The following is a 25,533-nucleotide window of genomic DNA, read 5'->3' as shown; positions in this document are numbered from 1 at the left end:
ATATGATTGATTTTTTTTTTTTTGATAAAATGATAGAATTATTTGGTAACTAGGAGTTTGTTTGATACCAATACCCTTTAAACAAAATTAATTTATACTTTAATTTATTTAAAATTAATTAAATACAAAAATAAAACGGTATTAAATAATTGAACGATAAATATGTATCAAACAAAATTTTAGAGTACTCAAATGTTCACTATCTTTTTAGAGAAATGATATTTTGACAACCACTCTTTGACAACTTTTGGACAACTTTCTCTCTCATACTCACATGATATTGTTATCCTCTCTCTTCCTTTTCCTCTCTCCATTGTTTTTGACCAATAAGAAGTGAGAAAAACAAGGTTGTCAACAAAGTTGTCATCAAATGGATGTCAAAATATCATTACTCATCTTTTTAATGGTTGAGATTGTGTATTGAACACGCCATGAAAACTTTAACATCGCCTACACCATGTTCTTTGAATTATGGATTTGGATAGCAGAAACACTTGTGTGGACCATGACCAAGAATTTTGGTTTGGTCACACACAAAGAGAGAAGAGAGAAGAGAGAAGAGAGAAGAGAGAGAACATGTAGAAGAGAGAAGAGAAGAGAGAGAACTCAAAGGTAGGCAACATGTCTTTGTCTCTATCTACTCCTTCGTGTTACTTACACTTTATCATACTCCCCTCAGTCATATTTATAAAAAAACTTTGACTTTTTTGATTCATTACATAAATAATGTATTTGGTCTTTATTCTAAACAAGATACATTAATTACACAATGAATCTAAAAAATCAACTTTTTCTTATAAATAAGACCGGAGAGAGTAATATTTTAAATTTCTATTTCATCTTTTTCTGGTAAAATACATTAACTTACCCTAAAGTTGTGTGACCTTTTCCCATAATAAATGAGATGATTAAATTATTACCAATTATTTGTACAAAAAAGAAATTACTAATTATCATCTCATTTATCTCTTGCAATTTATTATAATAACTTTTTTTTATCAAGTAATCTATTGACTAGAAATTCACCTCTTAAAATGAATAAATGAGGTGTGTGGAGGTTTGAACCATCAAACTTACATATATTATGAAATGTCTATATCAAATGAGATAAATTTACATATCATTGAATTTAAAAAATTTACCCTACAAGAACAACACCTAATATTTTTATCGAGAAAAATATTAGGTATTACACATGTAGGAAATCCATGTGTAGTCCAACTCACTTCAACATCCTAAACCCTAAACTACAAATGGGATTTAATTTACACATAAAATAATTTGAGTTTCATGAGTATATATTGTCACTAATTCAACGATAAACCTCCTATTTTTCAATCTCATGAACCATTTCAAACCTCTACCAGTTAAAGTGCTGTAGCAAATAACAATTTTTCACAAAGTTGCACAACTACATTGGTTATTCGTTGTAGAACTAGTAGAACATATTAAAATCTCATATGAGCTTTATGTGTAACATTAATTCATGCTGCGTGATGCATTTTTTTTTATATTATCTTGGATAAAAAACATCCCAAATAAAAAAAATCCAAATTGGAATTTTTGAAAAAACTTAATGCATGCAAGTGGTATTAATTACTCTCTCATGTCTTTATTTATTATAAGAAATAATTCACTTTTTAGATTCATTCAATGATTGATGTATTTAGTTTATAATATAGATTGGATACATCAGTTATTTAATGAACTTAAAAAATTTATTGTTTCTTATAATAAAAACCGGAAGAAGAAGTAGAATTTAACATCAACTGTTAGATTTATAAATCAATATAAATATAAACCAAATATAATAGCTAATCAACAACATAGCCCGTCCATAAATGATCAACATATCATAGTAGCATGCTGTGTTGGTCGAAGGATTTCAATTAGACTCAACCCAAATTCATATAGAAATATTTATTACTGAATTATAAGTTTATTTTATTGTATTTTTTGTACATAAATTATAAGTTTATAATGAGGTACATTTATTTAATGAACAGATCCATCTTCTTTTTTTTTTTTTTTTTTTTTTTTTGAAGAGAAAAAAATTATATCATTTCATTTAAAATCAGATCAGTAATACATGTTGGAATATCATCAAATATCTGGAAGCTAGTATTAAATGTGGCTGCCTTAGCTAAAGTATGAGCAACCTCATTTGCTTGCCTCCTAATAAACTCGACATGAGAGTTTGTTAAAAAGTTGTTGAAAAAGTAGATGCTACTTTCCATGATGGACCCAAACTCGGTGACATCTCCTCGGCCATTGTTGAAGTAATCAGCGACTCTTTTAGAATCCACTTCGAAATCAACATTTGTAAGTTGAAGTTCATGTATCCACCGAATTGCATGAAACAAACCCAGGGCCTCCCCTACATCGATAGAACAAGCTGGACTGAACCACATAGTTTTAGAACGGATATGATTTCCGTCTGAATCTCTAATGCACATTCCAATTCCAACTTTGTTTGTATTGATTGGAAAGGAGGCATCGACATTGCACTTGTATCTTCCGCTTGTTGGTTTCGTCCACCTAAAGATTGCATCCCTATCGTTGGGATATCTCGGAATGGACGATGAGTTGTCTTGCCTTATAGGTGCCTGCCTACGATTGGCATTTCGCCATCCTTCTAAAAGGTGCCTTGCTCTTTCCAGAATTGTAGCAGTCGAATCTGATACTTGTTGCCATAATTTGAGATTCCTAGCCTTCCAAATACTCCACATAATAGTAGCAATGAACTCCATGTGAGCTAGATCCATCTTCTTTATAATCTTGCTTTCTTTATTTCACATTAAGTTTGTGTACTGCTTTCTTTTTCTTCTGCGGAGATTAGACATCACAATATATAACTGATATATATGCTTCAAACATGAAAATAAAAGATTTGCAGGGAAGATGTTTCTTATTTAGTTTATTCTTCTTCTTTTTTAATGAGATTGTTTATTCGCTCCATCTCCATAGGAACACATACTTATAAATATTCATAATATTGTAATTTACTTCAATTATTACTGACAGCAACAAAAATTTCCCATACAGCTTCCTCCCTGACCCTGAGTACGGCATTTTGTGTCGCATTCCCAAGTATTAGGGCAAGGTTTAGAGCAGTAATTCACCTCTTGGGTTGATCCTGTTAACAACGACTTACACGATTGTCATCAAAACATGTAATTGTTTAACACCTTTTTTTTGTAACAAGTTGGAGTATCCCTTGTACTCCCTACTAATACTACTAATATAAATGTTTATTAGAAAAATATAACGATGTACAAACTGTATCAAACTTTTTTTTTTTTTTTTTTATCAAATATAACAAACTATTGACCTAAGCAAATATTTCCCTAAGTTACGAAAACTGACGTGAAAGAAAAGAAGTAAGAAAACGTTATTATTATTTTTTTGTTAAAGTATATTATAAAAAATATAGAACTTAAAGGTTCAAAGCTCATATATATATATATATATATATATATATATATATATATATATATATATATATATATATATATATTTCTCATTAGCATTCTTAAAAAACAAAAAAAAAGTTTCTTATTAGCAAAAAGAAAAAGAAAAAATGTTCATTGTTTCTTACCTGAAGATAGGAGAAACGCAATGCACAAAAATCCCAAGAGAAAATATTGGAAAATGTGTTTTGCCATTTTTTGTTTAGATTTTATTTTAGAACTTTGTTATCATTTGCTCTCGCAATACATAGCATACATTCAAGTTCATTATATATATACTAGTATGCATATGATACTGCATCCGTTTCTTTTCAAATTTCAATGTAAATTTAATTATTATTTTGTCAATTTTTTTGAGAGGCCAAATATATACATAAAGTAAGGTCTTTTTAAATATAATCATACATTTTAATTATAATTATTTATTTCTTTCTCATTTTTATCCTCCGTCAACTTCAGTTCAAATTATATAAAACTCAGAATAGCTTTTTTTATCAAACTTAATAGATAATTAAAATAAAGGTTGACTCAATTGATATAGATTTGACTCACACATAAGTTCATATGTAATATTGTCGTTGTCAATGTGGAAACATCATTTGTGAGTGATATGTAAGTATCTCTATAAACGTTCTTTGAGTTTGAGGTCTTCCCTGACCTTGGTGAGCACTCGAAGCTCATCTAATTTCTGTAACCAATTTTTTTAATAGATAATTCCTTTTTGAAATAAGAAATGATAGAGAAATTTTAAATAAATATTTGTGAAAATTAAATTATTTATTTTGATCAATTTTATATATCAGGAAATTTTTTATTTTCTCACATGTGTCCATTCTATTCTATTAATTCTAAACACATATTCTTAATTATTATCTCAACTTACACAACTAGAACTTATTTATTTTATGTTTTTCCTAGATTTTAATAATTCATTCAATAAATTGTGGATTGATATATTGTGGGTTTATCAAGAGTGAAGTTCGACGCAATCACCAAGATGTTCCATTGGAAGTTCTTTGTTGGAAAAAGTCCTTGAATCCGGTTCTTTCCGGATAATCCAAACACAAGACATCCATATTAATTATTAAGGGTAAACAATACCATATTTTCTTTTGAAAAGAAACGCACCACTTAGTTGCATAGCACGCTCGCTGCTGGTATCTGCAGACATTATTGCAAAGAATGAAATAATAATTAATTATGTTATTGTGTGTCAAAAAAAAATTAATTATGTTATTGAAAAATCTTAAATAGTTCTATTAAAAGTAACAAAATTTTATTGGTTCTCTTGGTGTAAATTGGTTCTCTTGGTGTAAAAATTCATCACACCATAACTAAAATTCTGAGGTGATAAGTAATATGTCACTCTAATAGATAGATGTCTTTTGAGGTGATAAGTAACAAATATCATTGGTTTGTGAATGCTTGTCACTTCATTTTATTTGGAATTTTAATGACGGTTTTTAGTAAAATGTTTATCATTTATCTGATCACCAGTATATATGTAGTGCGGGAAACTTTTTTATTTTTTTTATTTTTATAAATGAGATTTTTTAAGTCGGTTAAAAATGTATTTGTCATTGATTTGGCGTCCATAATTAGTGAATGCTAACTAGCGTAGCGCCCGTTTTAGCATCCATTTCAGTTAGCGTCTGCATTTATATATACTTTTATTACACATTGAGCTTCAATTTTAGCGTCCACTTTGTAGATGCTATTTAGCTTCAGTTGGAAGCTAGTGTTTAGCATCCAAGCTATTATTGTCCTCAACTTTTTGAACTCTACACTGACGCTAAAAGCAATTAGCGTCTGCAATTTGTTTGTTAGCATCCATTTTTCTGCTGATTATAAAACACAATTTTCTTGTAAGGATTACACCATCAACTATTTAGGTTAGTTGAGTAAAAGTGTCATATTTTTTTTATAATTCATTTGGCATTAATTTATGATGGAAGTTTGGTAAAATTATCGTAGTTTTTCGATTGAGAGAGTGGTTTTGAGTCAATTTGTTATCTGAAATCAGCAATTTTTATCCTTTTCACTCTATTTCAATTAAAGTAAGTGATTTTTATGTAGATCTAGGTTTTGCTTCATCATTTCATCGTGCGTTTTCTTCGTGATTTCGTTGTCTAAATGTAGCATTGTGTTGGCATTGTTTGATTTATTGTTTTGTTGTGGTGCTCATTTGGTTCATATTGAAAAATCTGTTATTCACTCAATGATTTGAACGTCAACATTGCAGATCTGAAGACATGAATATTTTGTTCACTTTAATTTTTTTAATATTATCTGTAGAGATTTTGCCGTCGTATGTTATCAACTTTAGATAATGTGAGTTTGTTTGTTGTTTTATCATATTTACGTTTTTATCGATGTTGAATGATATACTCTATCTATTTAAATGAATAAATATCATTTTCTTTTCGTAAAGAAAATAAAACACATTACTACAAGTGCATTGTTTTTCCTTTTCTTGTTAAACGTTTCAACAACCATGTCAAGAAAAATTGTTACCAAAGAAAGTGACACGTGAGATCTATTTATTTTCTTTAAAAGTAAAAATTTGTTTTATCTACCTAGAAAAACAAAGAAAAGAAGATGCAATGGTTTTCCTTTCTTAGAGGTATGGTTGGAATGAATCCATTTTTGAGTAATTTTATTTATAAGCAAATTTTATTAAAAGCACGTTAGCACAATATATGCATAGTTTTTTTTTTTTTGAGCAAAGCACAATATATGCATAGTTGTCAAAATTGAAATTGTTCTCTTACACAGGCATAACTTACAAGCTAAATGAAACAACACTAACTGAGAAGTGTAATGGATTATCTACCAGAAAACAAAGAAAAGAAAGAGTAATGGATTTCGTGTGGTTGGAATTAATCCATTTTAAGAGTTTTTTTTTTTTTATAAGCAAATTTTGTTTAAAGCACGCTAACCCAATATAATTCTTTCTTCCAATATATGGATAGTTGCCAAATTATTATTGTTTTACGAAAACAATTAATGACGTTCATTCATTTAAATAGATAAAATACATCGATTGAACAACACAAACTAAAAATTGCTAAAATTAAAAAGGATCAATCTACAAACATACTCACAACATATTGGTTAATAGTATAGATCGACAAAGTGTCTACAAATGTGACCGCGCCTAAAAATATGACGAAATTAAAGTGTCTCAAATATTCATATCTCCAAATTTACATCGTTAAAAACGTCAAAATTATTGATTTAATCTGCATTATATCAAAGCTTTTGATCATCTGAATTGAAGAACACTTTCACGTGATCATTAACATGATGTTTTCGTATCTCAAGTTGACCATCAACATGTTTAAGTTTTCGCGGAAGGCATTGAAGACATATGTCATTGAAAACATTAAGGTGTAAATTAACAAGTTTATGTATTTGTTTATTTGGACAAAAAACCATTTTTCACTATTTTAAGTCACTAAATTTATGACAATTTTGTAAGTTTTGATCAAAGTGGAGGTAAATTAGCAAGGTGAGTGTAAATTAAATTGGATATTTATAATTGGAAGGAAGTTTTTCTTAGTTGTTTTTGTTAATAAGCTAACTTATGTTTTTTGTATGTTGTTTAAGGTTTACAATGTTTTAATAATAAGGTGAGTGTAGATTAGCAAAGTAGATGAAAATTAACAAACATTTTTAATGAAAGTTATAAAACTAAATCTTAGTTACTGGTTTTAAATAATAAAGGTGAATGATTTTTTGGTCAAAATGAAAAAGTGCACACTTGCTAATTTACACCGTAATATTTTTATGTGGGTGTAAATTAACAGGATATATATATATATATATATATATATATATATATATATATATATATATATATAATTCAAGATTGGGTCAAGGTCCAATCCAACTTAGGATTCAAGTCTAATTGGAATCCAATGCAGGGCGGACCCATATCATGAACACACCCTAGATCCCACTGGATCGCAGTCCAAACCATTAATCTGGTCCATCCACTCCGGATCCAATGTGGTGACTATCCATAGATCATTACAAGTGTCCTTTGAGGATGACTTTTTGGGTGAAGGCCTAACAACCAAAAGTCATATTTATCCACTATAAATACCAATGCATATCATTGGGTGAGGTATCTCACTATGTACATTAACATTTGTCTGACTATCTTGACCATTCATGACTTGAGCGTAGGAGCACATGTAGCCACGCCACCACCACCCCTCTAGTGGAGAAGAATTCATGACGGACCACGGTGGACCAACAACAAATTCCTTCATTTTTGCAGTAGCAACCAACTTTCAAACCATCTTTAGTATGTTCGGAAGGATCAGTGGTGACTTCTCTGAGGAAGAAACCCTAGAAAAAATATCCTCTCATAAATAAGATGGTTAACACCCGACTAGTCCACCGCAACGCCAACAATGATGAAGTCAAGAAGCATGAAACAGATGACACAATATCGTTGTCGTCCTCGCTCCCGGAGTCTAACCAAAAAGGCTCTAGCCCATTCCTTTTCGTTGTGGTACCAAGAACTGCTACCACAATGATGGAAACAATTATGACACTAAACTCGATCCAAAGGAGGAATATGTGGCAGCCGGGAGTTGTTTCTCTCAAATTTTATGGATCAAACAACAACTCATTGACTATGATTTTAAACTAGGTTGCGTTCTGTAACACCCTATTTCTACTAAGCGGTAAAACGCGCGAATATATAGACATATTCTAGAAATAGATGCTACGTCTTCATTCAACCACAAAACATGCATGTATAAATTGTCAAGTCTCATAAACATAGCAGCGGAACATATATAATCATGTGAATAACATCTCCAAATCTCATGACAATAAATACATCTCAGATGCAAAAAAAAACTCCACTCTAAATTACCTAATCAAAACTAAATCCAACATGCAAGTATTATCCTAGATCAGAGCCCTAATCTAGACACTTGCACATAAAAAGAGGAACTCCTCTCCTCGGCAACATCAAGCAAACAGTCTAAGCATCTTGCATCCCATCTACCCGTCCATGCGGAAAGGCAGGTGGTAAACCACTGAGGGTTAGCATTACATCATCATAATCCATATAAGATTTAATCAAGAACATTGGAAATGAAAGATATATTCAAGAATAAAGAATAGAAAATCATACATAGATTCACAAATATTCACAACACCTAAATCATTCGAGATCGTTCAATATCATCATTCCAAGTTCATATCAACAAGTGTATCAGACACGTATCACAATTTCAACCATGTCAATTAACAATTAACAAATTCAACCATTATGCACAACTCAAATGCATTTCAATTCACCAACAATGTATGCAATGACTCTAGACTCATCTAGATGCATGCGGTACCATATCACCTCAAGGTCGTCACCTCCGATGCAACAAAAACATCGTAATCACCTCAATTGGATATAAAATCCACCACCATCAGTCATGAATGCATGAACATATTGTTATACCCTAATTTTGGACCTAAAAATACTAACTCAATTCTTCTTTTCTTGCATTTCAAGCCATTTGAACTATCTCTGATCAATTGCATTTTTCTCTGCATTTTATTTCAATGTTATTTGCAAAATTCACATAGAAGGGTATTTTAGTCATTTCCTGCATTCAACTCATTTTAATCCTTGAAAATTGTTTGAGTCTTTTAAATTGGTTTGTATAAGTCCTTGTTTCAATCTCATGTCAAAATTCATTTCTAAAACATCAGTTGAGTCATTTTTTAGTCAGTTTAGCCCCTAGGGGCATTTTACTCATTTCCTATGTCAAAATTTCTTTCAGTCTTTTAAAAATTTATTTGAGTCCTTTCAAGTAGTTTGAATAAGTCCTCATTTCAATTCTATGTCAAAATCCATTTCAAAAAAAATTGCATCTGAAGTCATTTTGAGTCAGTTTTGCCCCTAGGGGCATTTTAGTCTTTTCATGTGTCAAAACTCTGTTTAAACTCTTAAATTTGCCTCTGAGTCTTTTAAGTTGCTTGTATAAATTCTTGCTTTAAATCCCTGTTAAAAATCCATTTTAAAATTGCATCTGAGTCATTTAGTCGTTTTAAGCCCCAGGGGCATTTTAGTCATTTCACACGAAATTTTGGCAGAGAGAGGTTACTTTAAAGTACCTCATTTAAGCCATTGGTTCATTTTAGTCCGTTTTGTCAATTTTAATCGTTTCACTTTGCGTTTAGTCAAATTTACCATTTTTTAAGTCCAATTTTATTTTTAGTTTTCTTTTAAGTCCTCAAAATTTCCAAAAAAATTGCATTTAAGTCCTTCTTCTAATTTCAAGTTTTATTTTTTTAAAGTTTTTTTGCCTATTTCGAAATTTCACTTTTCTTAAGTTTTTATTTGCAGATTAGTCCTTAATATTTTTTTTGCAGGTCAGTCCTTGAAGTTCTCAAAATTACACAAAGGTCCCAAAGTCCAAAAATCAGTCCAAGGTAAGGTCCAAGATACGTGGCAGGTCCTAAGTGGCTCAGAGGCCACATGGCAGCCTATATAAGGGGCCAAGTCATCAATGCACAGAACAACAACACCATTCAATCACTGACACATCATCAGAAAACCCTAACCAACTCTCTCTCTCTTCCAAACCCTAACCACCGTAACAAGGATCAAAAACCACCGTAACAGAATCAGAAAGCCACCGTAACAGAATCAATCACCACCACAAAACTCTCGAATTCATACCAATTCTCTATCAGAATTCATCATCAAACACACAAAATCAAAAGAAACCTTCAGAAGACCAAAAGATCATCGTCTCAATCAGAAAAACTCTTATCAAATTTGGTTTAATTTGTGTTCGTTATCAGAGATTCCTTGCGGAAATCATCATCATCGAATCGTATACTTCAACTTCTTGCAATTCAAGCCGAAGCCGATCACAAGAAGCAAGTGTGAGAAGAAAAGAAGAGGAATCAAAGTCAGTTTCGAACCAGTGAAGAAGGAGAAGAGAGAACACCGATTTATTTTCGGTCCAAACTCACCAGAAGCTTGCAAGGATCTTATTGTTCGAAATCTCCGATTAAAACCAGGTATTCATCAAAACTCCCTCGTTTTTCATCGCAAAAAGCTCAACGAAGGTCTGTCAACACAAATAAACGGTGAATCAGAATAGATCGGTGACATAGAAGCAGTTTCCTGCGAAAGAACTTTGAAAAGATCCAAAAAAGTTTTAAACCGAACCCTAAAACGTAGATCTACGAAGATTCACCGTTTATTTTTAGGAATTGAGTTCATATTCGTAATCTGTGGGAAAAAACAAGTAGATTAGGGTTTAGATCCATACAAACCGTTTGGTTTGAGGCGTTGCCGGAATCTGGAATTCACGGCGGTGGCGATGAAGATTCCGATGAATCTTCATCTTCATCAGCCGTTGTTTTCCAGAAAACAGCGAAGGGAAGAACGCCGGCGAAGGAGAGAAGTGAGAGCTTCTCTCACTAGAAGGAAGTTAGAGAGAGAAGTGAATGGAACGAATGAGGCCTAGACCGGCCTCTTAGGATATATAGAGGGAGTGAACCAGACCGGTTCACCTGAACCAGTCTGGTTTGCCTTTGAACCGTGTTCCTAACCGTTTGATCTAGGGTTTGTGGATCCTGGGTCAATCCAACGATCCTGATGAGTTTGGATGATCCAGGATCCATGCAGGGCTGGATTGGGCTTAGTCCCTTCGATTTGACCTGATTTTTTTGCTATTTTCCACACTGCTTGATGCTTTTTACACCCCTGTCTCATCAAAAATTCCCTTGAAAATTCCTAAAAAATTCCTATGTGTTCTAGATCCTTTTCTTGACATTTTATGATGTATTATGTGTTAATTCTTGGTTAAAAAAAATATGTGTGGTATTTTCTTGCTAGTTGTTACTATTTTAATTGAAGTTAGTGGAATTTCATATGCTCTTGAGCCTTTAAAAATCCTTTAAAATTTCTATAAAAATTTTTGTATGTTTCTTGGTAATTTTGTGATACATCTATGCATTCAATTCACTGAAAATTTTGCCAAGAGGTGTTAACACATTTTCTCGCATTATTTCTTGTTTTTATGTGAAAAGCCTCTAAAGATTTGTTCAATTCTATGCCATGTTCTTGAGGGCTACTTGATATACATGATATGTGCTTTTATGAATATTTAGCCACTGTTTGTACATAACTTTGATGTTTGTGTGTGGATCTTGGGTAATTACTTGGTTTACAAGTCACATTTGTGAATAAACAAGGCAAATATGTCTAAATCCACCTTAAAAAGTCAAGTCCATCATATTACCTTAATTCTCACTTTAAGAATTGATTCTAAGCCCTTGGAAAATGTATGAAAATGTGAGGATTTTAGGCAATAGGATTTTTGCATTTTGGGGTGAATTTTAGTCATGTTTGCACTTGCTTTGGGCTTTATTTTGTGTTAGTTTCTATACTTTAGCCATAGTATCCTTTGCCTTATTCCCCTTTATTCTATCATGTGCTACTAACCATCTTGTTTCATGTTTCATGCATCCCATGAGCATCTCATATCCTATTTCATATTCTTGGCTTTATTTTCTTGCAATTTAATTTCATGCAAAAATTAGAATGTAAAGACTTAGGAGTTCTTGTAATACTTTACTTCATGCAATTTTAAAATTTCTTGCAAGACCATAGAATGTATCTAGGCCAATGATGTAATAAGGACAATGGACTCTAATAATGTACACCGACACAAGCACCGACACATGCACACACACCACTTTAGGTATGTAGCTAGAATATGCATGTTTAGATGTATGTTTAGGATTGTATGTTTAGATGAATGTTTAGGCTTCATACTTAGAAAAATCTTCTTTCCAAAAAATATGAACCAATTTCACTCAAATCCTTTTTCATAATAAACCTTGGGATCAAAATCCCATTGAATTTTCCTTTTGTTTTCTTAATCAAATTTCAATGAACTTTAATCATACTTTGACTTTCTTTTGCATATGACTAATTCCACCTCACATTTTTTACAATCTCATGCCCTTGAGGCCTCTCCTTCTCATTCTTCAAATTCCAATTTTCAAACTTAAAATCAACCAACAAAAACAAAAATATTTTTGGAAGAGAACTACGGTGGATTTGATCCCTTAAACGGGTACGTAGGCAAGGAATCAAAATTCCTTCAATTCAAATAAAATAAAAATTCAAACATTCTTCTCCCTCCAATTCTTCACTTAGAATACCTTTAGGCTTAATAAACACTTTCAAATAGCATTTAAAAATAAAGCGCGCGCGTAGAAATTAAAGACGGTTCCTATAGGATACTATAGTCGTTATGGGTGCCTAACACCTTCCCGTAGCGAAAACAACTCCCGGACCTCGATTCTCAAGGGTTTTGCTTACTTTTTCCCTTCCCAAGAAAAAATAAGATATCACCGGTTAAAAAGGTTCAAACGTAATCAATGTTTGACACCCGAAAACCAAGATAAAACACATATGACTCAACTACAATGCATATGTTCACACAAACAAATCACCTCAACATCACCAATACTTATATATGTGCAATCAACAACAATTCACCACCACTTAACATATATACAATCACCAACAATATCCATAATTCAAGCAACAAATAGTTGTCACATATAAACACCACCAATCATCTTCACATAAGGTATAACATCTATCCACAAAGGATTCATATGCAATTGGCTCTCAAAAATCATTTTCAATCAAATTCGTCTCTCAAAGTCACAATATTAAAAATAATTGAGCATTTAAGTCAAAATCAAGTGAACAAGCTCAATTGCCTATGCCATGTATTCTCACAAGTCACATATGCGTGCAGTAGAGGTTACATAAGCATTTCATCGGCCAAATACGACGGATTCATGGAAATCATGAAGTTCGTCTCTCTTATCACATTTCACAAAAATTCTCATTTTCTAAAATAAAACAAGTTAAAACTTGATGAAACTAATCACAACCATTTTTAGAAATCATATAAACAATATACAACTTTAATCCCACTTCAAATTCCAGAGATAAATGAGTTTTCGGAAAAATCGACGTTTGGACCGTTTTTCTAAAAGTTAGACGAATTTCACAAATTCGAGTCCAAACCAATTCAAATCATGTTCCAGTAGGATTAAAGGTATAAACAGAGGTTAATTAAGTCAAAAGAAACCTTTTAGAAGTCTCGGATTGGTCCCCACGTGCACAAAACGAAGATTTAAAAATGGCAGAATTGGAAGCTGCATGCTTAAGCGTCCTCTGCACGCTTAAGCGTCCAACTTCCAGTAGCCTCTGGAAGTAGCTCGCTTGGAGCACGCTTTCTGCACGCTGGTGAGCACGCTTAAGCGTCCTCTGCACGCTTAAGCGTCCTACCCAGAATTTCAAAAATCCAGTTTCTGGTTCCAACCCATTTTCATCCCAAAATCCAATTTTCAATCCCCCAATTCACCAAAACAAGTTCGAGAAAGTGTTTATGGGTTCTAATAGTTATAATGCATCTAAACAAACATGAATCATGCATTAGAAACAACAAAATGGCTCATTTCATCAAAATCATGAAATTTTCTCAAAACACCAACACAACCACATATCTCTTCACAAATCCATAAACAACGATTCCAGTTACACCAATTCAATTCCAACAGTTCAGCAATCATCAACAACAACTAATGAACACAAATTCATGCACAATTCAACACCACAACCTCATTTCTCATCAAATTTGCTCAAGAACACAAAATACCCACAAATATACATTTCAACATTGTCATACCCCAATTTTTGACCTAAGGATCCGACATTCATACACCGACACGTGCCCTACGATCCTGATCTGTCTTTGACTTTTCGGTAAAAATCCGGCAGAGAGGTATTTTGAAATACCTCATGTTTGGTTCCGAGTCGGGCCCTCTTCTCTCTTTATTTTTATTTTTATCTTTATTTCCATCTTTTATTTAAATTTTAATTAACTTTAATTTTTCTTTTTTAATCTTTATTTTCTTATTAACCTTATCATGTTCTTTTTATTTTTAGCCTTTATCTCCCTTTTATTCTTTTTTTTTTTTATTTCTTGTTCAACGATAAGTCTAAATCCAAAATATGCATAGTTATCCTTTTTGTTATTTATTTTTATTATTAGATGATAAGTTCAAATGACCAAGCCTCATATGTAGCCAAACCAGTCCAAATACATTTTCCTTCTCCCCAAGCCAAGGCATACGGTTTCTTTTTCACCAAATCCTAATCCTATAAGAAGCAACCTGTACAGATGCACAAACACACACAATTTTACCCAACAACACAAATTTTCACGCACAAATATTCCAAAAAAAACCTGCAAAGCAAAAACCCTTAGCTGCCGCGATTTTCATAACCCTAATTTTAAGTTTCAATTTTATTTTGTTATTTGTTTTGAATCCTAGTTGCCGTAGTTTATAGTATTAGTTTTCATTCAATTTAACTCAAGCTTCAGTTTTTCTTTACTATTCTTTGCGATTCATGCTACCGGTGTTGCTTTAATTGAATTCATTCCCGTTGATTCTTTATACAATTTGCAGCAGCCATATTTGTATATATACTCCATATTCATGTTGTCGTGTCTTTAAATCTATGTTCCTTATTTCAATTGCCATTCCCTTTTACTTTCAAGTTGTTGCTTCATAATTTATCTTTGTTGCTGTGCTACTTTGATTTCAATTATGGACTGCTATTGTTAGTATTAAGTGTCGTGTTCCATATATATATTCCTGTTGCTGCGTGGCTAATTCTACGAATTGCTACGTAAACTGCTTGTTGCGGTTTGGTTATTCCTTTTAATTTAAAGTGTTCATCAATAACAGGGTGGTACCGTGAGTGCATCACACTGCAGCGTGGGTATTTAGTTTTAAATTTCATTGATAAGAATTCATTGTTGTGCTCGTGGTATATTGCTGCTTGCATTTATTATCCATGTTGTGTAGTTTTCATGTTATTATTTGTTTAGTTTGTTGTGTTTTGCAGTATGGTTCCTCATTTAACAGCCTACCGCGAATTGTTCAAGGGAATTTTACTCGCCAGATTTTTACAGGAGATTAAGTTGTGAGGTTATTATTGGTTTGAAGAAGGTAGAAGAAAGACAACAGAAACCCACGCCCCCGTTTTTACTTTTATTCTATTCTCATGCATTTTAATTTTTCTTGTATTTTTATTCTTCTACACTTTATTATTTTTATGTTTATTAGATTAGGTTGCATGTTTATCATTCATTTATTTGTGGATCTTTTTTTTTTTTTATGTCATTTATTTTTATTGCATATAATCTAGAATGTAAATTTAGGCTTAATGTAAATCATGCATATTTATTTTATTGCAGACCATAGCATGTATAATAGGTTTTTATGTAATAGTCTTAGGTGCATGTGTGCGTGCGTGTGTATGATGTTCCTTTTATGTTTCTAGATTAGGTTAAAGGTTTTTGTGGTGATCCAACGTCACCACGTAATACCTACGCTTTTATTTTTATGCTCCGATAGCTATTATTCAAAAACAACAAAAAATGCAAATAGTTCAAAAATCACAAAAAATATTTTCTTAAATAAACCTTGATCCTAAATCAAGTGACCGTCTTTTTTATTTTCTTTTCTTAATCAAATATCAATCAATCTAATTTATTTTGAATCCATTTTTCTTTAATATTAAAATACACAAACAAATACATTTTTGCCACTTTGGCTTTCTTTTATTTTAAAACCTTTTTCAAAACTAATAAAAAACACACCACCAATCAAACGTCAATTTCTACCCCGAACTACGAACGGGTACGTAGGCAGAGGACACTCGTCCTTCCAAATCAATAAAATGTAGATAAACTAGGTCTCCTTTCTTTTATCATTTCAAATTCTACTCTTTTTCAAAAACGAGCAAGTTATAGCACATTAATTAAATGAAACCAAGAGGTTCCCGTAGAGTACTACGGATATAAAGGGTGCTAACACCTTCCCTTTATGTAACTAACCCCCGAACCTAAAATCTTTTCAAAATGGGGTGTTTGAACTTTTTTCCCCTTTTCTTAAATAAAAATTAAATGTTCAGTCGTGAAAATAAAGAGTGAGTCAAACGCTAATCAAATAGCCTTGATCTCCGAAAAATGACGCGACAGAAATGGCGACTTCACTGGGGACCCCCCTAAGAGGGTTGAGCCTAACTTGGTCTTATTTAAATTTTGTGCTATAACTTGCTTAAAAAATCAAAAATAAAAGATGGAAATACCTGTATATATATGTTCTCCCTTCTCCTTCTTTCTCCCTTCTTTTAACGTGAGTGGTGAGATAAGTCCTAACCCGGACTTGAGAGAAATATAAGATAGGACGGGGTATAATCATAGTGTCATACCAAGAGCATTCTTGGACCATGTGCACATGTGATAACCCTACTCGGTGGAGGCCTCGCGGAAGGTAGTACTCTTGTTGTCATGAGCATTCATGTCGACGTTATTACTTTCAATGTGAGTGTCTGTCGAAGCCGTGGACCTTAGTAACCCTTAACCCATCTTGGCCTTTTTAGGACGTAGTGCGGTGGCTAAACCAAGAGCATTCTTGACTTTAGTTGTCACGCGATACTACACTCAAACTAGACTTCCTTGTGGATTATATTGGACTAGGAGCATTCCTGTACACCGATATATTCATAAGGGTAGTTGTAATTTGGGAACTTGGTAGAACCTTTGTTACAAGTGCAAATGAAACCATAGTCCTTACCAAATGGCGTTGTTACCCTTGACTCCAACATGTGGACTTAACCTCACCATATTATAACTGTTTGTGTTAGCAAAATCGTGCATACATGCATTCATTCATTCATGAAGACTTTTTCTCATTAAAAAAATATCGAAGGACTTAAACAAGTTTTTGTAAACATTGTAGATATGGCTACTAGGAGTATTAAGAAGTATAGCTTCCAAAGCCAAGATCTGGGAAGCTTGAGGAGTTTAGGAGATGTCATCACTAATCCAGCAGGTTTTCAGTCTCACCATGGGAAGTTGCTCAAAGTTCGACAAAGGGATCCTCAAGACTTTGGTCCAATTCTATGATCCTCTCCTCCACTGCTTCACCTTCCCGGACTACCAGCTTGTCCCCACCCTTGAAGAGTATTCCTATTTGGTCAGTCTACCCATACTTAATATAGTACCTTTCAGTGGTCTCGAGGGGGCCCCTAAGGCATCAGATATTGCAAAAGCCCTTCACCTCAAGATATCCAACATAACTGATAACCTCACTACCAAAGGGAAAGAGAAAATCCAGGGGCTAACTTCCAAATTCCTAATCAGTAAAGCCAACATTTTTGCTGCATCAAAGAATACCGTTGCTTTCGAGTCCATCCTGGCCTTGCTCATATATGGCCTTGTGCTTTTCCCCAACGTTAATGGTTTTGTCGATGCTAATGCCATCCAAATTTTCCTCACCAAAAACCCTGTCCCTACTCTCCTTGCTGATACTTACCACTCCATCCACCATAGAACCGATAAGCAGGGCGGAACCATTCTTTGCTGTGCACCTTTACTCTATAGGTGGTACATCTCACACCTACCTCAATTCTACCTCTCCAAAGACAAAGCTATATACTCAGAGAAAATCATGTCCCTTGCTCCAGCCGATGTAGTTTGGTACAACCCAGCTTACGACACCGGAACCATCATTGACTCATGTGGAGACTTCGGTAATGTGCCTCTCCTCGGTATTCATGGGGGAATCGGCTACAACCCTATCCTAGCTAGACGACAGTTCGGGTATCCCATGAAAGAAAAGCCTTGCAACATTGCACTAGAGGGCACATTCTATCTTAACCTCACCGATAGCAAAGGTATGAGAGACCAGTTCGTGAAAGCTTGGCGTACCATCCACAGGAAAAACAGCAATCAATTAGGGGACAAGTCAGACCTCACTTATGAAACCTATACCCAATGGGTAATCGATAGAGCTGCTGAGTATATGATGCCTTACTCTATACCGAGGTACTTGTCCTCAACCACTCCAACAATACCTTTACCCCTACCCCTTAGTACCCAAGAAAAGTACCAAGAGAAAATGGCTGACTTAAACCGTCTGTGTACCACTTGGAAAAGGAAGTACGAGGAAGCTATGTCTGAAGTAGGGGATAAAGATGTGGAAATACTGCAACTCAAGCATGAGCTCCTTAACAAAGAGCGACAATTGATCGAGAAAAATGCACAGATCCAAGCCCAAAGTGCGACGCTTGCGCAATTTATCAGCAAGAAGGAGTGCATGGATTTCTTCGCAGGGGCGCACCCAGATTTCGAGGAGTAGTCTACTACAAGAGCTCAAGAGTTTCCCACCTGTTTCACCACTTTATGTTATTTTCTAGCTTTTTGTGATGTACTTTGGAGTCCATCCCTTGGCTCAGTTTTGTTAAAAGGGAATTATCTTGTAGTACTTTAATTAGTCAATGAAATTTTCAATTATGATGTTTACAAATTTGCTTTTATAAGTCCTTCGATAAAAAAAAAAGTGTCTATTTTTGCATAAGCATCATGCATCATTTTGCATTTCATAGTCTCAATTCTGAGTCTCACAAAATTTCTTTTCCATATAGGTCAATCTATTTCAAAAGTGGTCCGACTGTCCTCGCCCAAGGCCAACTCGCACCTACGACACTCGTGCAAACAAAAAGGGAGAAGTGTGGACAAGAGATCACAACGCTCCAGGGCGAGTCAAAGAAGCCGCAGTTCCAGCAGGGGCACGAACGCCAACATCAACAACAGCCTCGACAACAGGCTCCAAAGATGCAGTTTGACCCAATCCCAATGACGTATGCGGAGCTGCTTACCATCTTGCTCATGAAGAACCTTGTCAAAACTAGAAAGCCTCCTCGAGTGCCCAACGAGTTGCCGGTTGGGTATCAACCTGACCTCTCCTGTGCCTTTCATCAAGGAGCACCCGGCCATGACATTGAACATTGTCTCTCTTTGAAGATTGAAGTCCAGAAGCTGATTGAAGCCAATATATTGCTCTTCGAAGATTGAATTCGGACTTGCAAGCCACATTTGGGTCGTTTTTGATGTTCCTTCTACTACTTATCTGTTCAAATAATGCGTTGGTTTGTTGTTTGCTGCTTTTCAAAAAAACCCTTTCGTTCTGCCCGAGACGAAAGTGAACTGGTGTAGGACTTTTTGCTTTAAGCATTTTCATCATTAATAAAAAGGTCGTTTTGATCCCGACTTTGTTTTTATTTTGTGCTTTGTTCTGGAAAAATGGTAATACAAAAAACCAAAAAATATAATCATTCTCCAATATCTGCATAATCATAACTTACACTTGTCAAAATCAATAATCAAATCATGCATTAATAAACCCGTTGAACACGTTAACCATGTACTCTTTTCCAACTTTGAGTTCCCTGTGTCCGAAGCTGAAGAAGGAAAATGAAGAGATTCCCGACGAGATCTCTCACATATTGGGGTATCTTAGCCATTGAAGATGCAAACAAAATATCAAGAAGATTGTCCAGAAGATGACATTCAATTACAAAGACTGGCTCGGCGTGCTACCATTCGCTTTGCTCAAATATCGTACTTCAGTACACATTTCAATAGGGGCAGCCCCCCTCCTTCCCCAATATGCAACATGGAGGTCGTGCTTTCCGTGAAGGTCGAAGTCCCGTCAATAGGAGTTCTGCTAAAGTCCAAGCTTGATCGAATTTAAACACATGACGACGTTGTGCAAACATATCAAAAGAGGTTTGAAACAAGCTTCTAACAAAAAGGTTCGTCCCCATGAATTTCAAGAAGGAGACTTCATGCCTAAAAAGGTAATACTTTTCAATCAGACTCCAGGGGAAAGTGGATGCTTAACTATGAAGGCCCATATGCAATGACTTTTGCAACTACGGATGGTGACAAACTCACGCGTCCCATGAATGCCGGTGCAGTCAAGAAATACTCTGTCAAAAAAATAAAAGCTCGATAAGTCGCAAATCATAAAAAGCGGCTTAGGCAAAAAAGAGCGTCTCGGTGGACTGAAAACCCGAAAGGGCGGTCCAGGCAAAAATTAGAGACATGAACAAAAAATGATGATTATCCTGATAGGTTGAAACCCGAAAAGGGCGATCTATGCAAAAGTTAAGGATCATGACAAAGTAACTGCATCCAGTCAAGCACCATCCACTAGGGGGCATACCTTCTATCAAAGAACCTCCGATTCGAAGCATCTACAGATCAAAGACTCGGAACTGGGGCATTCAAAGTTGTCAGGTAGTATAACGGTTATTGTGTTCAATGTACCTTCCAATATATTTACCATTTTCCAAATTTTTCAAAGATCCGTGGGGCCACGCCATTGGTAGGCCACCACTCAATTAATCAAATTTGAGACTGTGCCCATTTATTTGGAACTCTCATTTATTCTATATAAAAAATTTCTTCTATTTTTGATGGCAATACTTGAAGCAAAAATTTTCAAAATACAAAACTTTTTTTTTACATCTTTTGAAAAGTGTGAACAACAAACACACTCTCTTTGAACTCGTGAGTAGTTGAAGCGTACGTCAGCATCCGCCTCGAGAACGGTTACATTCCGGAAGAGAAACATGGCTAAGCACTATGGAGAGGACTTCTGCTTCGAGCAAGATGCTTTCACAGTCAAAAAAAAATATACAAAAAAAAGAAAAATAATACAAAAATAAATGCTCGCTAAGTTGAAAACCTGAAAAGGCGGCTTAGGCAATAGAGAGCGTCCCGGTGGACTGAAAACCCGAAAGGGCGGTCCAGGCAAAAATTAGGGGCACAAAAAAGGAATATACTCCCGGTGGACTGAAAACCCGAAAGGGCGGTCCAGGCAAAAGTTAGGGATTTTCAAAGGAAAATACAAAAATGACTGTCGAAGCATGACAAGGGAAAAGCATGCCGCGCTGATTTACAAATGGCGACTTCTTCCGGGCTGTTGGTTAAACAATGGGCTTTCTCCCCAAGATTCATCGGTTGCTATTCATTAATTGCAACCTTGTGCCGGGTTTTACATCGTCAACGGCTTGATTTGTTCACAATAACATCATCTCCAAGGAAGTTTGCCGAGTGTTTGTACTGCGATGTCAGTCCAACTCCCATCTTACCTGTCTTGTCTTGTTTCATCAAGTCATCTGTCATATACAGTCGTACAAGTTACATCCATACATTCATACATCCATTTATACAATCGTACATTCATACAGTAATACTTTCACACATTCATACACTCATGCCTACACAACATATACACAACATCAATTCATACATGGTTGCATTAGTCACCAAAATCTTGTTTCGGTTGTGTCTCTTCAGTTCGATCTTCACTTACCATTGCGTCAATCAGCAAGTTTCTGCACATGAACATCTGACATCTACCTTCTCATCATCAAAAGTGTCATCCCCAGTGTGTCTGGTCCAGAGATGTCACTCATTATAAGCCCGGTGGATTCCGACGAACTCTTACAAAGCCGAGTGGATTCTCGCAAAAGCCCAGTGGATTCTGGCAAACTTTTATCAAAAGCCCAGTGGATTCTGGCAAACTTTTATCAAAAGCCGAGTGGATTCTAGCAAAAGCCGAGTGGATTCTCGCAAAAGCCCAGTGGATTCTGGCAAACTTTTATCAAAAGCCGAGTGGATTCTCGCAAAAAGCCGAGTGGATTCTCGCAAAAGCCCAGTGGATTCTGGCAAACTTTTATCAAAAGCCGAGTGGATTCTCGCAAAAGCCCAGTGGATTCTGGCAAACTTTTATCAAAAGCCGAGTGGATTCTCGCAAAAAGCCGAATGGATTCTCGCAAAAGCCCAGTGTATTATGGCAAACTTTTATCAAAAAGCCGAGTGGATTCTCGCAAAAGCCGAGTGGATTCTCGCAAGAGCCGAGTGGATTCTCGCAAATGTTTATCTTCTTTCAAGCTGCCAGTCCCAAACAACGGACCGCTTGAGTTTATCTTGTTTCAAGCTGCCAGTCCTAAACAACGGACAGCTTGAGTCTCATTTTATCTTGTTTCAAGTGGCAAGTCCTAAACAACGGACAGCTTGAGTCTATCTTTATCTGGTTTCAAGTGGCAAGTCCTAAACAACGGACAACTTGAGTCTCATTTTATCTTGTTTCAAGTGGCGAGTCCTAAACAACGGACAGCTTGAGTCTACCTTTATCTTGTTTCAAGTGGCAAGTCCTAAACAACGGACAGCTTGAGTCTACCTTTATCCTGTTTCAAGTGGCAAGTCCTAAACAACGGACCGCTTGAGTCTTTTATCTTGTTTCAAGCTGCCAGTCCTAAACAACGGACCGTTTAAGTTTACCTTTCGTCATGTTTCAATTTGGAATCACATTTTATTTTCTTCAGTGTCATCCCCAGTTTAGCTGTTCAAGTGATGTCGCTAAAAAGTTTTGTCTTCATTAAGCTATCGTCCCAGACCAATACGGTAGTAGACAATCTTTTCCCCAGTGAAACTACATCCCCCTAGCGGAGTTGGATCCCTCTTTCTTCAACGAATTTGGGTACCTCATTGTTGTTTCTCGTTTCGGTCAAGTCAACTTTGTCGTCATGCATTCATACTTGCATCACGAGCATTCATAGCATCTTAGGTCCAAAATTGGTGTACTTTGTATTTAAGTCTCTTCGGTCCGATCGAATTAAAGATTCCATCTTCAAATCTCCGGACGAAGAAACTTAAATAGGGGCATCTGTCATACCCCAATTTTTGACCTAAGGATCCGACATTCATACACCGACACGTGCCCTATGATCCTGATCTGTCTTTGACTTTTCGGTAAAAATCCGGCAGAGAGGTATTTTGAAATACCTCATGTTTGGTTCCGAGTCGGGCCCTCTTCTCTCTTTATTTTTATTTTTATCTTTATTTCCATCTTTTATTTAAATTTTAATTAACTTTAATTTTTCTTTTTTAATCTTTATTTTCTTATTAACCTTATCATGTTCTTTTTATTTTTAGCCTTTATCTCCCTTTTATTCTTTTTTTTTTTATTTCTTGTCCAACGATAAGTCTAAATCCAAAATATGCATAGTTATCCTTTTTGTTATTTATTTTTATTATTAGATGATAAGTTCAAATGACCAAGCCTCATATGTAGCCAAACCAGTCCAAATACATTTTCCTTCTCCCCAAGCCAAGGCATACGGTTTCTTTTTCACCAAATCCTAATCCTATAAGAAGCAACCTGTACAGATGCACAAACACACACAATTTTACCCAACAACACAAATTTTCACGCACAAATATTCCAAAAAAAACCTGCAAAGCAAAAACCCTTAGCTGCCGCGATTTTCATAACCCTAATTTTAAGTTTCAATTTTATTTTGTTATTTGTTTTGAATCCTAGTTGCCGTAGTTTATAGTATTAGTTTTCATTCAATTTAACTCAAGCTTCAGTTTTTCTTTACTATTCTTTGCGATTCATGCTACCGGTGTTGCTTTAATTGAATTCATTCCCGTTGATTCTTTATACAATTTGCAGCAGCCATATTTGTATATATACTCCATATTCATGTTGTCGTGTCTTTAAATCTATGTTCCTTATTTCAATTGCCATTCCCTTTTACTTTCAAGTTGTTGCTTCATAATTTATCTTTGTTGCTGTGCTACTTTGATTTCAATTATGGACTGCTATTGTTAGTATTAAGTGTCGTGTTCCATATATATATTCCTGTTGCTGCGTGGCTAATTCTACGAATTGCTACGTAAACTGCTTGTTGCGGTTTGGTTATTCCTTTTAATTTAAAGTGTTCATCAATAACAGGGTGGTACCGTGAGTGCATCACACTGCAGCGTGGGTATTTAGTTTTAAATTTCATTGATAAGAATTCATTGTTGTGCTCGTGGTATATTGCTGCTTGCATTTATTATCCATGTTGTGTAGTTTTCATGTTATTATTTGTTTAGTTTGTTGTGTTTTGCAGTATGGTTCCTCATTTAACAGCCTACCGCGAATTGTTCAAGGGAATTTTACTCGCCAGATTTTTACAGGAGATTAAGTTGTGAGGTTATTATTGGTTTGAAGAAGGTAGAAGAAAGACAACAGAAACCCACGCCCCCGTTTTTACTTTTATTCTATTCTCATGCATTTTAATTTTTCTTGTATTTTTATTCTTCTACACTTTATTATTTTTATGTTTATTAGATTAGGTTGCATGTTTATCATTCATTTATTTGTGGATCTTTTTTTTTTTTATGTCATTTATTTTTATTGCATATAATCTAGAATGTAAATTTAGGCTTAATGTAAATCATGCATATTTATTTTATTGCAGACCATAGCATGTATAATAGGTTTTTATGTAATAGTCTTAGGTGCATGTGTGCGTGCGTGTGTATGATGTTCCTTTTATGTTTCTAGATTAGGTTAAAGGTTTTTGTGGTGATCCAACGTCACCACGTAATACCTACGCTTTTATTTTTATGCTCCGATAGCTATTATTCAAAAACAACAAAAAATGCAAATAGTTCAAAAATCACAAAAAATATTTTCTTAAATAAACCTTGATCCTAAATCAAGTGACCGTCTTTTTTATTTTCTTTTCTTAATCAAATATCAATCAATCTAATTTATTTTGAATCCATTTTTCTTTAATATTAAAATACACAAACAAATACATTTTTGCCACTTTGGCTTTCTTTTATTTTAAAACCTTTTTCAAAACTAATAAAAAACACACCACCAATCAAACGTCAATTTCTACCCCGAACTACGAGGTTTTGATCCCTCACGGGTACGTAGGCAGAGGACACTCGTCCTTCCAAATCAATAAAATGAAGATAAACTAGGTCTCCTTTCTTTTATCATTTCAAATTCTACTCTTTTTCAAAAACGAGCAAGTTATAGCACATTAATTAAATGAAACCAAGAGGTTCCCGTAGGGTACTACGGATATAAAGGGTGCTAACACCTTCCCTTTATGTAACTAACCCCCGAACCTAAAATCTTTTCAAAATGGGGTGTTTGAACTTTTTTCCCCTTTTCTTAAATAAAAATTAAATGTTCAGTCGTGAAAATAAAGAGTGAGTCAAACGCTAATCAAATAGCCTTGATCTCCGAAAAATGACGCGACAAACATGTTAATTCA

General features: G+C 34.6%; 2 protein-coding genes across 2 annotated transcripts; one reads left to right on the top strand and one right to left on the bottom strand.

Annotated features, from left to right (window-relative positions):
- Positions 1-1,367: 1,367 nt before the first annotated feature.
- On the bottom strand, positions 1,368-2,765 carry LOC146907355 (uncharacterized). Its single transcript, XM_085729089.1, has 2 exons — positions 2,231-2,765; positions 1,368-1,375 (listed from the first exon to the last, which is right to left on the bottom strand). The coding sequence occupies exons 1-2, from the start codon at positions 2,763-2,765 to the stop codon at positions 1,368-1,370; spliced, it is 543 nt and encodes a 180-aa protein (XP_085585215.1).
- Positions 2,766-17,462: 14,697 nt separating this feature from the next.
- On the top strand, positions 17,463-18,755 carry LOC146907354 (uncharacterized). The gene has a single exon (XM_085729088.1). The coding sequence runs from the start codon at positions 17,463-17,465 to the stop codon at positions 18,753-18,755; it is 1,293 nt and encodes a 430-aa protein (XP_085585214.1).
- Positions 18,756-25,533: the final 6,778 nt, after the last annotated feature.

Source organism: Medicago sativa, chromosome 7, assembly GCF_051527215.1.
Source record: "Medicago sativa cultivar Bolivia chromosome 7, Bolivia_mono, whole genome shotgun sequence".
In the NCBI taxonomy this organism is placed as follows: Eukaryota; Viridiplantae; Streptophyta; class Magnoliopsida; order Fabales; family Fabaceae; genus Medicago; species Medicago sativa.
Note: the sequence above shows the minus strand (reverse complement) of the source record. Positions and strands in the feature narration are given on the sequence as shown.

Excerpts from the sequence above, each read along its gene's own strand:
- LOC146907354 (XM_085729088.1), top strand. The coding sequence starts at position 17,463 with ATGGGAAGTTGCTCAAAGTTCGACAAAGGGATCCTCAAGACTTTGGTC.
- LOC146907355 (XM_085729089.1), bottom strand. The coding sequence starts at position 2,765 with ATGGATCTAGCTCACATGGAGTTCATTGCTACTATTATGTGGAGTATT.